Source organism: Podarcis raffonei, chromosome Z (assembly GCF_027172205.1).
Source record: "Podarcis raffonei isolate rPodRaf1 chromosome Z, rPodRaf1.pri, whole genome shotgun sequence".
Lineage (NCBI taxonomy): Eukaryota > Metazoa > Chordata > Lepidosauria > Squamata > Lacertidae > Podarcis > Podarcis raffonei.
In genome coordinates this window covers 40,640,759-40,653,558 of record NC_070621.1, presented here as the reverse complement: position 1 = coordinate 40,653,558, position 12,800 = coordinate 40,640,759, and the positions used below count along the sequence as shown (strand labels likewise).

Sequence of the window (12,800 nt, the reverse complement as noted above, 5' to 3'; positions counted from 1 at the left end):
CCCCACATGCTATTTTATAAAGTAAAGCAGTTTAAAACCCAATGGACAGTATAAGGTTTCTGGCAAAGTGTTTCTCACAACTTAACTTGCTACCCTTCCCTGAAACTTGCAGGGGCCAGTTGTCAGCTGTCACATTCCATTTACACTCACACTGGTTTCTGAGAGCAATCTGTGCCATATTCAGCAGCTGCTTGGGGGCTGTGCATTTCCCAGCTTCCTTTTTGTAAACACCACAATTACCTTTTGTATTGGCGACTGATAAGCAAAACAGAAAACCAAGAGCAGGTATGCTTGCATGCTGGGAAACAGCTTGCAGCATAGGAATAAACTACTCTTAAATGGAGGCTGGTAAGCTAGCACACCAAACCAACTCTATAGAGCCCCCCTTTGTTTTCAATTAGCTTTGCTATCACTGCTTTAATTTGGTTTCCTCACTTAGGTCATGGGTACATTCTTTTCATATAAGCTAGCCTTGTCTGGAGGGGTTTATCCCCACCAAGTAATTCTTATGTTTTCTTTCTTGGGTGCTCATGTTGTGTTTCAGGAGTGGTTACCATTTATGGTCGAAGGGGTGCATTTACCCTTGGAGAGGGGGGTGGAGCATTGCCAGTGGTGGGTGTATCACCTTACACATAGAGGCACCGAGCTTCCCTTCTCAGCTGATCTGTGCACTTAATGGTTCCTCTGTGCTTATCCAACCAACCATCAGTATGGGGAAGCTGGTAATTTGTACAGCCATCCAGTTGCCGGTCTGGACAGTGACACTTTAACTTTTCTGCCTCCCTTATTGCTGCCTACTTCCTTTTTGCCATTACTACCAAAATTATTGGGAGGCTTGGAACAGCCTGAAAAATATGGGGGTTACCCACCCACCCCTGCTCTGAGATTGATTGATTGTATATACCGCCCTATACCCAGAGGTCTCAGGGCAGTTCACAGAATAAAATCAAAAGAAGCCAATAGCCACCCCCCAAAAAACCCCAAATTTTAAAAGGACATGGAATGTCAATCAAATCAACTACTATTTGTAGTAGTAGTATTAGCAGCAGCAGTAGTATTTCTGTTCCCTTCTGAGTTAGGAAAGAGATTTTGCTGGCACACAGTAGCTAGCTATCTCCAGTATTTCCTCTCTTTTTTAGTTCTCATGATTGGCAAGAGAAGCTATGGGGTTGTTACATGCTTCAGTACCTTTCCTAGGTGGCAAAGGTCCAAGAGAGAAACCATTAAATAACTAGTAAATTCTTCAAGGTGGTCCCAGGTAGCCCAGTAATATCTAATTTATTAATTTTGAAAGCCTTTCTGTTGATGGAAATGGTGCTTCTGATTAAATTGGGCAATGGGTTAAAACCCTCGGTACACGTCTCAGAAGAGGTATTCCACCTTCCCTCATCCATAAAGAGGAGTGGGTGTCTTCTTGGATGGCACCTGCAGTGATCTGTGTGCATAAGCTAAACTTATTTTTATGCATAAAACAAAGTTACACAGGCTTAGTAAATCAAACAGATTTACTCATGGCATCCTCTACTTATTGTTTCTAGCTATGGATGACAGTTCCCAGAAAGACAAGTAGTTTGAAAATGTAGTGATTTTTGCATCCTTAACAAGGTTGCATTTTCTTTAAAGGCTCCTGGAACTGGGAGGGAGGTATGCCTTCAAAAAAGCTGAGTTTTCGAGTAAGAAAAAAGGGGAAGCGAATCACGCACACACTAATCATAGAATCATAGAACTGTAGAGTTGGAAGGGACTCTGAGGATCATCTAGTCCAACCCCCTGCAATGCAGGAATATGCAGCTGGTCCATACAGGGATTGAACCTGCAACCTTGGTGTTATCAGCACCATGGTCTAACCAACTGAGCTATCAAAGACCTCCAATCAAACGCCCTACAGAGAGAACCTTTTACTTGTTTCTCTCCATATTTTATACAAGCACATGTACACGAAAAATGCAGTAGAAGGAAATGAAAACTGGAAGCAGCGCACATAGAAACAAGTGGATCTGACCCAAGAGTGTTTATTTTTTAAAAAATACTTCACTGAACAATAGTTGTAGGAGAAATCCACTCCACCAGAGTTCATCTTTCTGTTAAGGTGATAGAAAATGCTTTAATTTATTCACTATCATCATCAGATTTGGAAAGCAAAAGCATGGCCACTTGAGGCAAAACCCAGAGCCTTGTATGTTCTGCAGCATGCACAATAAATAAATTTTATGTCAAAGAATTACAGATTCTGGCTCTTATGACGGAGGTGGGGAACCTGTGGCCTTGAACCAGATTTTGCAAGGCAACAATTCTCATCGCCCAAGGAATCTTGGGAATTGAAGTCTAACAACATCTGGGTTCCCTATCCCCTGCTCTATGAAATAACAAAAATTAGAACTAGCTTGCGTGTGTTTACATAATCTCACACATACAGAGCTGTGACATGCTCCTCAGGCGTCTTCCCCAAGAGGAAGCAGAAGGCATTGCCTCAAACTCTGAAAGCTATCTTAGAAACCGTATGCAACTTGCCACAGTTGAACACACTTAAGGCCCACTGATTTCAGTGGGAGTTTTATGCCATTGTGCTCCTACTAAAATTAAAACAACTCAAAATTAAAACAACTCCCACCCACTTATGAACTTTGGCTTATAAATATAGATTTTAAATAAAAATCTGAGACTCGGGCTTTTCTGACTATCTCCCATTCTGGGTTTATATCAGGGATGGAGAACCTGTGGACCAGATGGTGACCGGCTCCTAATTGCCCTCAGCCCCAGCCAGCATGACCAATGGCCAGGGATTGTGGTAGTTGTAATTATGCAGCATCTGGAGAGCCACAGCTTCCTCATCCTTGGCTTTTAGGGTACAAATGAAGAAGGCAGTCTTGGGGAAACCAAATCACTAATTACTGTAGTGATGCTGCATTTTGAATAAACTGAAAAGCAAGTTCCCCATCCTTCCCACAATAAAATCCAACATTTTAAATACAAAACATGCAATTCTTTGCATGTCCAGAAATAAAAATCTATTATTAATACCAACTTTACATAGTTTTCTACATATTGCCACCTTCTTTATTTTTTTATTTTTTATTTTAAGTCAAAAAATAGAGAAGGAAATCATCCTACCCTTTTGCTTTAAAGTGGTGTGCAAACTTTCCCTGTCACACAAAGTGTTCCTGCTATTACAAAACTAGGAAAATGTGAAGGAAACAAGCCTTTTCCAAGAGATTTCATAAAACAGTTAAACTGCTTATATAAAGCTCTTATTTTTTTCCCTCAGAAAGTTTTATAAAATTAATGAACAAGTAAAACAGGTTTCAATCATTCCCACAACCATGTGCAACTATCGCTCGGTTTAATGGAGAATTCAGCCTCAGTCTGAACATCCCCAGAAGAAATGGATGGCCCTCAAGCCTTATTTATCCTGTGGCATAATAAGTTCATAATGGCCAACCTGACCATCTTGCTTTAGCTGGTGTAACAGGTCTTCTTTACGCCTCTTTCGGCTAACCACTAAGAATCTATCACGGCCCTGTCCGTGGGATTTACTCTTAAGCCCGTATTGTTGGGCTATCTGATGAATCTGTTTGCGCTCATCGTTGGTCAGTTCTGTTGAGAATGTCAGATCAACTTTGCTGTCCGAGAAGGCATAATTCTGGATGATCTGTTCAACATCTTTCTTTGCAATTTTTGACCCCCTTTCATTGTCCATCCCAAGCCCTTCCCTTTTGAACTGTTCCTTCACTGCAATCGGTTCTCGGATCCCTTCCCCACTTTTCCCCAAGCCACCGCCTGTCCAGCCCATTTTCCTTAGAATCTGATTCCCAATGTTGTCTTCCTTGATCTGCTGCTTTGATGCTTCTTCTGCTGAACGCCCGCAGATCTCGTTCCTTGAGATGACGTCTTCGACGGTGCCTTTTTTCAGGTTGTTGATGACTGTTGGTTGGGTTCTTTTCAGGACTCTGACAGCCTCTTCTGCCGCCATGTGCTTGACACTCTTCTTGACCCCAATTGCTTCAGCGATTAATTCCTTTTCCAGCATCACCTTGCACTTCCACCGGATCCCCGTCACCCTTTCAAAGATGTACTCCACTGTCATCTTGTTGAACTGAGCAGTGTCGTTCAGGGTGCACACAGGGTTCATGGAGTTCTCATACACAACAAGTTCCTTCAGACTCTTCTTCTTGGGGGGAATATAAGTGGCCCCACTAAATTTCCGAGCCTGGACTGCTTTGGTGGGCCCAGTACTGGACTGGGTCTTCTGGAGAACTTTCAGCGCTTCGTCTGCTGCAGCATGCTTGCTTGTTTTTTTCGTGCCATACCCTTCGGCTAAAAAGTGGTCCTGCAAATAGACACAGCAGCGCCACAATCTATTTGGCATCATGGCATATTTGTATTCAATTGCCATTTTGTTAAAGGAGGCTGAATTGTTCAAAATCCCAATGGCATCACTGGCGTTTTCTGTGAGGACAAAGTTAGTCCAATGTTTAGCTGAACTGGAACCCTGCTGGGGGTTAAAGGTCAGCTGTCCAGGTGACCATTCTTTCGTGAAAGTGACAGTGTCATCCAAATGCTTGAGCACTGGAGGGAATTCAGGAGGAGATTTGCCCTTCTGACACAGCACTAAATCCTCCAGGGTGGTGTTCTTGTACTTTCGCTGGGCAACCTTAACCTCCACAGGCTTTTGCAGCAGAATCATTGCCAGTTCCGTCGCTCGGTCCCTCGATCCATTTTTGCTGCCAGCATAACCTGTGGCCAAATATATATCCTGACACCTCACCTCACAAGCAAAACCATCTTTTAGGAGCTTCTTGTTATCGGGAAGGTCCTCAGGGGAAAAATATTTCAAGTGGGAATAAATATACTCAGGGTTTGTCCTGCAAGCCTGTATGGATCGTGTCAACAGAAAAGTGTAGTTAATTTTGTCTGGCTCGCAACTAGCTTCAGGGCTAGCAAGATTATTGCGGACTGCCACTGCAAGTTTGTTAATGAAATACTGCTTGGCTACTATAACCGATTTGGGAAATGTTTCAGAGGCAGCCTGGAGAAGAGAAGGCCCCCACAAATCTGCTGCAACACCACTGGCAGAAGAGTCTTCGTTTTTGGAAACCACTTCAGCTTCCATCTGGTTTCCCTGGGTACTTCCATAACCTAAACCTACTGTTCTGGAAAACTGTGTGTCCTCATCCTGGGTACTGAAGCTGCTGAAAACCCGATCAGCGTAGTTTTGGATTTGCTGGGTTATGTTCTCACTGGCCTCCTCTGCTTCGTTTTCTGAAGCAGGCTTTTTTCCTTCATCTGGAGTATTGCTGGCTACAAAGTGTATAGGTTCAAAACGAGGCCTGACATGGTATTTGGCAGTCTGCTTCCTTGGAGGTTCGAGACCTATGCAATGTAAGAAGTTAAAAGAGGATTTTTAAAATGAAAAATGAAACATGGGTGAAATATAACTTTTCTCTGCAGGCATGAGAAATTGTAACTTTGGGCCGGGGGGGGGCAGAAGTGGAAGACAGATTTTCAAAATATTATATTCCATAGCTGTGTGATTAAAGCTATGGCTGAAAACGCATACAGTCCTCGGAAGATCCACTTATTTAATGGAACTTATTCTCAATTAAGCATACATAGGACTGCAACTTCAATATTCCAGTGTCAGTCAGTTTTATTTAGTTTCTTTGGGGGGGGGGAGAATTGTAAAGTGGCAAGACTTTGCAATTTGAAAGAGGAAGCACTTTTGGTTTGGGAACTACAACTATATGTTGCAGTGTTGCAGTGTGGAGTTGTATTTGATGATCAATTTAATAATCCAACAATGGGGCAACAAAGAACTGCTGTTGCCTATATTAGGTTCTGACAGTGATGAACCTTCCACAGAAATCCTGTTTTGCTGTTGACAGTAGGAGGGGGAAGAGTTACAGAGAGGTGAATTAAAGGGGCAGAGGAGGTGAAATGAAGTGAGCAGAGTTAAAAAAAGGAAAGTGAAGGAGACATAGAAAGGTAATACCAGCAGATTAAAAGGAACCAAAAGAAGGTGAGAGAGAAAGGAAATAATTTTTTGAGAAGGTAAAGAAAATGTGGAAGAAGGCATGAGCTGAGAGAAAGAGGAAACAGGCAGAGACCTAGTGATAGAAAACATTGAGAAAGAAGGTAAGACAAAAGTAAATGACAAGAGATAAAGGACTGAGAGGGTGCAAGGAGGAGGCAAAGAGAGGGAGGGAGGTGTAGAGGAGAACAACAGAGGCAAGACGGGTGATGTGAGTCCAAAAGTGCAAGGCAGGCAGAGAAAAAGGCACCAGCAGTTGACAGAAAAGTTATGGAAAGCTAAAAAAGTGACAGAAAGCCTTTTGGAGGGGAATATAACACAAACATAATGGTGATGATGACTTGCCCTCTTGCTCAGTGTTAACCATGGAGTAAAGATAAAATATAAAAGAGGACACATCTACTAAAAGCGTACAAAATTTGACCGACGATATATTAAATATTGGCTCACATGCTTTAAAAAAAAATAGTGTGTGACGTGTGCTGAGATGTTAGCACAATTAAGTATAAATCAAAAGTGAAAATCTGAATGTGGGTCCCATGTTGCTGGTTGGGATTTAGAGGTGGGTCTCAGGTCTAGAGTGGCTGAAGACCACCGTGCTGGTGCAACTGTTGCAGCGCTGGATTTCTCAGCTGCACAACGTTTAAAACTCACTCGTCCACTAGTGCATGAGGCCTTGGGCTAGTGGACAAAGAATATTAGATACAGCCCTTGGTCTTTTCATGCCTGACATTGCTGATTCATTTATCGTCATTAAAGAGCCAATTCTGCTGTGAATGGAATGGAGGGAAATGGAGACACTCACTACGAGATGGAGAATCGTCCGGCAGGGAGCGTGGCCTTTTAGTTGCCTTGGCATCAGGCACCAATTCAAATGACGGCATCTCGCCAATGTCAATCCCTTCGGCCATATGGAGGACTTTCTCCATAACTTCAGGGCTATACCTGCATTTAAGCAAAGGAAGCTTTAAGTTATAGATTGCCATTACAAAAACCCTCCTTGCAGCTCTACTCCTACCTCTGCCCACCAGAGGACTACCTAAGTGGGTGTCCTGTTGGACCAAGAGATGTGTGGTTACAACACCTTTTCACACTTTTGCCCAGCGAAACATAATACAAGATACAGGAACACAGGAAGCTGTTTTTTTCAGAGTCAGGCCACAGATCCAGGTAACTCAGTACTGTTTATGCTTGGAATAGTCCATGTGGCTCCCTCCATATATTGTTGGACACTAGCTCCATCATCCCTGCCAAGTTGTATCCTGGCTGGGGCTCATGAGAGCTGGGAGTCCAGTAACATCTGGGGGGCCACAGATTGGGGTAAGCTGCTTTTGGCGAAATGAAAACTATCTGGAAACTCACAGCTATACTAAAGAAAACCGTGGATGCAAAACTTTCCATCATGATATCTAACTGGCAACTATCTCCAGTTCAAATGTAAACAATGGACAAGATAAAGGAATATGCTGGCGTTGATCTTTGGCACAAGGGATGCTATGGAGAGACACGTGGCATTTCCAGCAGCAGGGTATGAGAAAAGAACCCAGACATTGTTAGGGCAACTGTTGTGACAGAACAGATAACGCTGAGTTAGAAGGACTAATAGTCTGGCCTGGTACAAGACTCTTTCCTATGTTCCTAAACCTTGTTGATTTCTGACCCAGTTAAGTGAATGGAGTAAGGCAGTCACTGGTCAAGGACAGCTTGATTCTTAGCATAAGCAACCTCTTCCCCACCAGCACTTTTTTTAAGGCTGGTAGCCAAAACAGGGAATACTGCACTGAATACTTGAAGGTCTGTTTTCAGTGGCTGCTATGTCATAATGGCAAAGGCCACACCATACATTTAAAGCACTACTGTACCACTTTAGACAGTCATGGCTTCCCCAAAGCATCCTGGGAATTGTCATTTGTTAAGGGGGCTGAGAGATGTTAGGAGAATCCTATTTCCCTTTGAGAGCTACAAACAATCCCTCTTCCCATAGAACTATGTAAACTTTGGCTCTCAGAGGGAAATAGGGGCCTCCTATCAACTCTCAGAACCCTGAATTAACTACAGTTCCCAGGGTTCTTTGAGGGAAACCATGGCTGTTTAAAGTGACACAATGTATGGTGCAAGTGTGGTCCCAGTGGTAAAATAAAGGTATTTGGCTCAAAATGAAGTAAAGTTAAGGAAATGAGGGCTGCCTACCAGAGCAGACCCAAACAGGCTACAACAGTGAACATGGCAGACTGTTAAAGATCCCCACAAATATACAAGGCCTTAAAATATTTGGAGAAATATTGCTTATGAAATAGAAGATTTGTCAAGGACTGGTTTTGACCCACAACAGTGATGCCAAGCCAATAAGCAATGTTCCTTTGAAGAAGACCTGTACAGTCTCAAGGGTGTTGGGAACTTGCAATTGTTTTGTGAGTCAATAAAGAAGCTAAACAGAAATTTTAATATTCTGCCTTCCACTGGCATTGCTCTCAGCCTCTGTTGCTGCTCTATAATGGCAATCAGACAGATGTCAATGAGGTGCTCCCATGAGGGCTGGGGAGATGGAGGCTAGCACCACCACCTATTGTACTACCCCTTCCTTATTCCTGATGAACCCTTATACGGAGAACAGGGTGAATAGGGGGATTTGCAAATTGCCCTTGCAAAAAGAAACTTTGGAATATTCTTCCTGCAGAGATTTGTCCAGTTTCCTCTCTGTTGCCTTTTGAACCAAATGTGAAAGAGTTTTTATTCAATAAGTCTTTTCATGGTTAGTTCTACTGCTGTTTTCCCAAAATATTTTATTTACTGTGCAGTTGATGTTTTTAAATGGGTGGTTTTAGTGCAGCATGCCCTTGTTGATTGCACTGTTACTGGTTTTCTGTTTGCAAACTGTCCATAGTATTTAATTGCTAGAAAAGCATGACTAAAATATTACATACCAAACACTAATAATCACTGCATGGAAAGGAAAATGAGTTGTGAACAGAGAGTAATGGGAAGAGAAAGGGGAAGGGTCAAAGGTGAGTGGTAGAGCATGCATCTGCTTGGCATTGAGGTCACAGGTTTATTTCTTGACATCTCCAGACAGGGCTGGGAGAGATCCCTGCCAGATATTCTTGAGAGCCACTGCCAGTCGTTGTACAGGATGGGGAGCGGGCAGCGGCATGGCTATTTATTAACAATTAATTAATTAATAATACCTAGGGATGGGGAGCCAGTGGCCCTTTAGACCTTGTTGGAGTCCAGCTCCCATCATCCCTGGTTAATAACAACAGCACTGGCCAAGCTTAGTGGAGCTGGTGGAAGTTGCAGGCACAAATTCCCCACTGCTCTTGTGAATTAGAAGAAAATCTTCCTCTTGTGAACTTCTGAACTAGGCACACCAGTGGCTGGCGCTGGACAAGGCAGCGTTTTGTACCTAAAACCACTGTAGGGCAGGGCTGCAAATCAGTGGCAGAGCAGCTACTTTGTTGGCAGGAGATCTCCCAGGTTTATTTTCCTTGAAACCCTGGACAGCCGCAGCGGATTAGTACAGAAGACAGCATGGAGCTGCATGGACCGGTATAATAGTTGAGCTGAGTCCCTAAGCAAAACAACCGGAAACGGCTTAACGGCTGAATCAGTGAAAGTATGCTCAAGGCCAGGCGTGCGTGGGTGGTTGGGATCACAGAGTTGTAGAGTTGGAAAGGATCCTGAGGGTTGTCTAGCCCAACCCCTTGCAAATAAGGAATCTTTTGTCCAGCACAAGGGCTCGAACCCACAACCCTGAGATGAACAGTCTCATGCTCTACCGGCTGACATATCCCAGCAGCTCAACAGACCTCTATTAACAACTCAAGCCCCCTCCTCCTCCTCCATTAACTGCGATACGCACCCAACGTGTCACCAGGGCTGTACACACCACCAGTTTACCCCCCCCCCAAAAACACGTGTCATTGCGCGCGCGATCGATCGCTGAAGTGGGGAAAAGAAGCAGAGAAGCGCCCCGCGCCTTACCTGCACCCCATGAAGACATGGTTGGCCCAGGCGTGGGAGAGCGCCAGGAGCTTCTGGAAGGAGACGTCTCCCGGGTAGTCCGGCAAGTTGCGGAGAAGGAACTGCCTTCGCACCGCCCAGTGCCGGTCGCTCTCCTGCTTCTCGCGCCAAGGCTCCAGGTCGGGCTCCTCGGGGGGAGTAGCGGCTGATCCCTCGGCAGGAGGCTGCGGCGGCTGAGGAGGCACCGGCTGGGCAGAGGAAGGCGGCCGCGGCGACAAGAAATCCCCGCCGGGCAACGTCCACCCTCCGCCGGCCATGGGCTGGCCTTGTCCGGGCACCAAGGCCAACCGGCGCCGGCGTGAGGCGAGCGGGAAGGGGGGCAGCACTCAGGACGGGGCTCCCCGACGGACCGATCCCGTCTAGCCCCGATCCGGATGCGGAAAGGAGAGCGAAGAGCAAGCGTGTCCGTTCACACGTGCGTGAGACCCCGCTCCTTCTCTCCCTTCAAGTGCGCTCCCCTTTACCCCTCCTCTGTCTTCTTTCCTTCTCGTGAGCATGCGCGAGCGCTTCTTCCTAGCTCCTCCCCCCGGTCCAGCCCGCTGCTTTCCATCTCTTCTTTTTCCGCTTGTTAGACGCTGCTCGCGTGGGCGGGATGGAACGTTCGAGCCGCGCGAGATCTCCGGAGGAGGCGGGGGAGCCTAGGGGAGAGCGAGGGAGGGAGGGGGGCAGCATGGAAGGGCCGCAAGGAGCGCGCTCCGCTTCTCCCACACCGCCATCTGGAGGTGGGGAGGAAAAGAGCCCAGGCAAGCGAGCGAGAGCGCTTCGGCCGGCAAGGCGAGGAGGAGGGAATCATTCTTGAGTCTGGGGTTCGAGTCCCACGTTCGGTGAGAGTTTCCTGAATTATAAGGGGTTGGACTAGATGACCCTCTTGACCCCTTCCAACTCTACAATTCTATTAAGACGACAGGTGTTTGCTGTTGAGGAAGTTCTGTGAATGCGTTTAATGTTATGGTCCTTCTCTAAAACCTATGCATATGTTTACCCCCAAGTCATATGAGGACAACGGTTGACATATGTTTTATTCTGAGCTAGAATCACACAACTGTAGTGTTGGGAGGGATTCCAAGGATCATCTAGTCCACCCCCTGCAATGCAAGAATCACAGTTAAAGAATCATTGGTGGATGGCTTTCTAACCCATTTAAAACCTCCGGTGAAGGGGAGTCCACTACCTTTCAATGTAGTTCCTTCCACTGTTGAACAGCTCTTAACATCAGAAAGTTCCTCCTAATGTTGAGTCAGAATCTCCTTTATGGTAATCTGAATCCACTGCTTCAAGGTTTCTTACCCCTGGAGTAGCACAAAACAAGCTTTCAATAGTCTTAGCTTCAGCAGTTCTCTAGCATCAGGAGGGAGGAGCATAAACACAGATGAGCACAGCAAGCACAGATACAGCAAGTTCTTTGCTTGTAAAGGTAAAGGTAAAGCGACCTCTGACCATTAGATCCAGTCGTGACCGACTCTGGGGTTGCGGTGCTCATTTCTCTTTACTGGCCGAGGGAGCCGGTGTACAGCTTCCGAGTCATGTGGCCAGCATGACTAAGCCGCTTCTGGTGAACCAGAGCAGCGCACGGAAACGCCGTTTACCTTCCTGCCAGAGCGGTACCTATTTATCTACTTGCACTTTGACATGCTTCCGAACTGCTAAGTGGGCAGGAGCAGGGACCGAGCAACGGGAGCTCACCCCGTTGCGGAGATTCAAACCGCCAACCTTCTGATCAACAAGTCCTAGGCTCTGTGGTTTAACCCACAGCGCCACCCGCGTCCCTCTTTGCTTGTACAGTATGTTTATTTAATCTCTGGGTTGGGGTGTGTTGTTTGTTATGGATAAATGCTACCTTGCAACAGCTTTAATAAAGGTATTTCTACATCAGTTTCAAGTCCCATGATGCTATTCAGTGTGTTTATTTCAAATCTGCAATCCATCAAACTGACTTAGATTTATAGGAAATGCTGAAAGCTTGAGATAGGTAACAAAATCATACTGCCCCCTGCTTTTGTCAAATTCCACCGAAGTATCACCTTCCCTTCCCAACTAAACCCTGATCTGCCCCCATCCTAGATTGGCAGAACTTGGTACATTTCTGAAATATGATCTGTCTTGAAGTGTGGTGGTGGGTTTGTAGAGGGAGTACCCAAACTGGGAGGCAACCACTGAGAACAGCTCTCTTCACACCTTTGATATTGGAACATGATACACAGATAGCGTTAATCACAGGTGGCTCTTGGTGAATTTCAGATTATAACAAGGCACATGGTCAAAGAAGACTATCTCCAAGACACCTTGGGTTTACGTTATTCCTAACTACTGCTGTCAACCATACTTCTGAGTGCGTGGGTAGATGAATGAGTTGGTGGGGAACAGTTGTATACGGTAGTTTCTGTATAAAATTACAGAATAAATTGTAGGCAAGTCAAATGGTTTGTTATGATGAATAATGATGTCATTAAATAAATCTTGCACTACAACCTTAGGCATGTTTACTAAGAGATAAGTCTTACAGAACTTAAGAGACCATACCCTCTTAAGTTAGCATGTTTAGGGATTGCACTGCAAGACAATTAGGCTTTGAAGCTGATCACGCAATAAAAAGTATTTGCAAACAGGAGTTCTGAAGATGACAAGCATGCTTCTTTTTAAGATGTTGTATGTATATGTCAAAATTATCTTAGAAGAGGCATTCCCTTCTGCATGAGTGAAGGAGAAGGGAATGCCTCTCTAAGATAGTGCCTATCACCTGCTGTTACTATAA

At 45.1% G+C, this 12,800-nt stretch overlaps 1 protein-coding gene across 2 annotated transcripts; it reads right to left on the bottom strand.

The window, feature by feature from the left end:
• Nucleotides 1–1,994: 1,994 nt before the first annotated feature.
• NKRF (NFKB repressing factor) lies at nt 1,995–10,644 on the bottom strand. 2 transcript variants are annotated; one of them, XM_053374622.1, is made up of 3 exons: nt 10,010–10,644; nt 6,834–6,973; nt 1,995–5,370 (listed from the first exon to the last, which is right to left on the bottom strand). In XM_053374622.1, exons 1-3 carry the CDS (start codon nt 10,303–10,305, stop codon nt 3,401–3,403), a joined length of 2,406 nt encoding a protein of 801 aa, XP_053230597.1. In that variant the 5' UTR covers nt 10,306–10,644; the 3' UTR covers nt 1,995–3,400. The 2 variants fall into 2 exon arrangements, with proteins under 2 accessions (XP_053230597.1, XP_053230598.1); XM_053374623.1 differs by lacking the exon at nt 6,834–6,973 and having other exon boundaries at nt 10,010–10,147.
• Nucleotides 10,645–12,800: the final 2,156 nt, after the last annotated feature.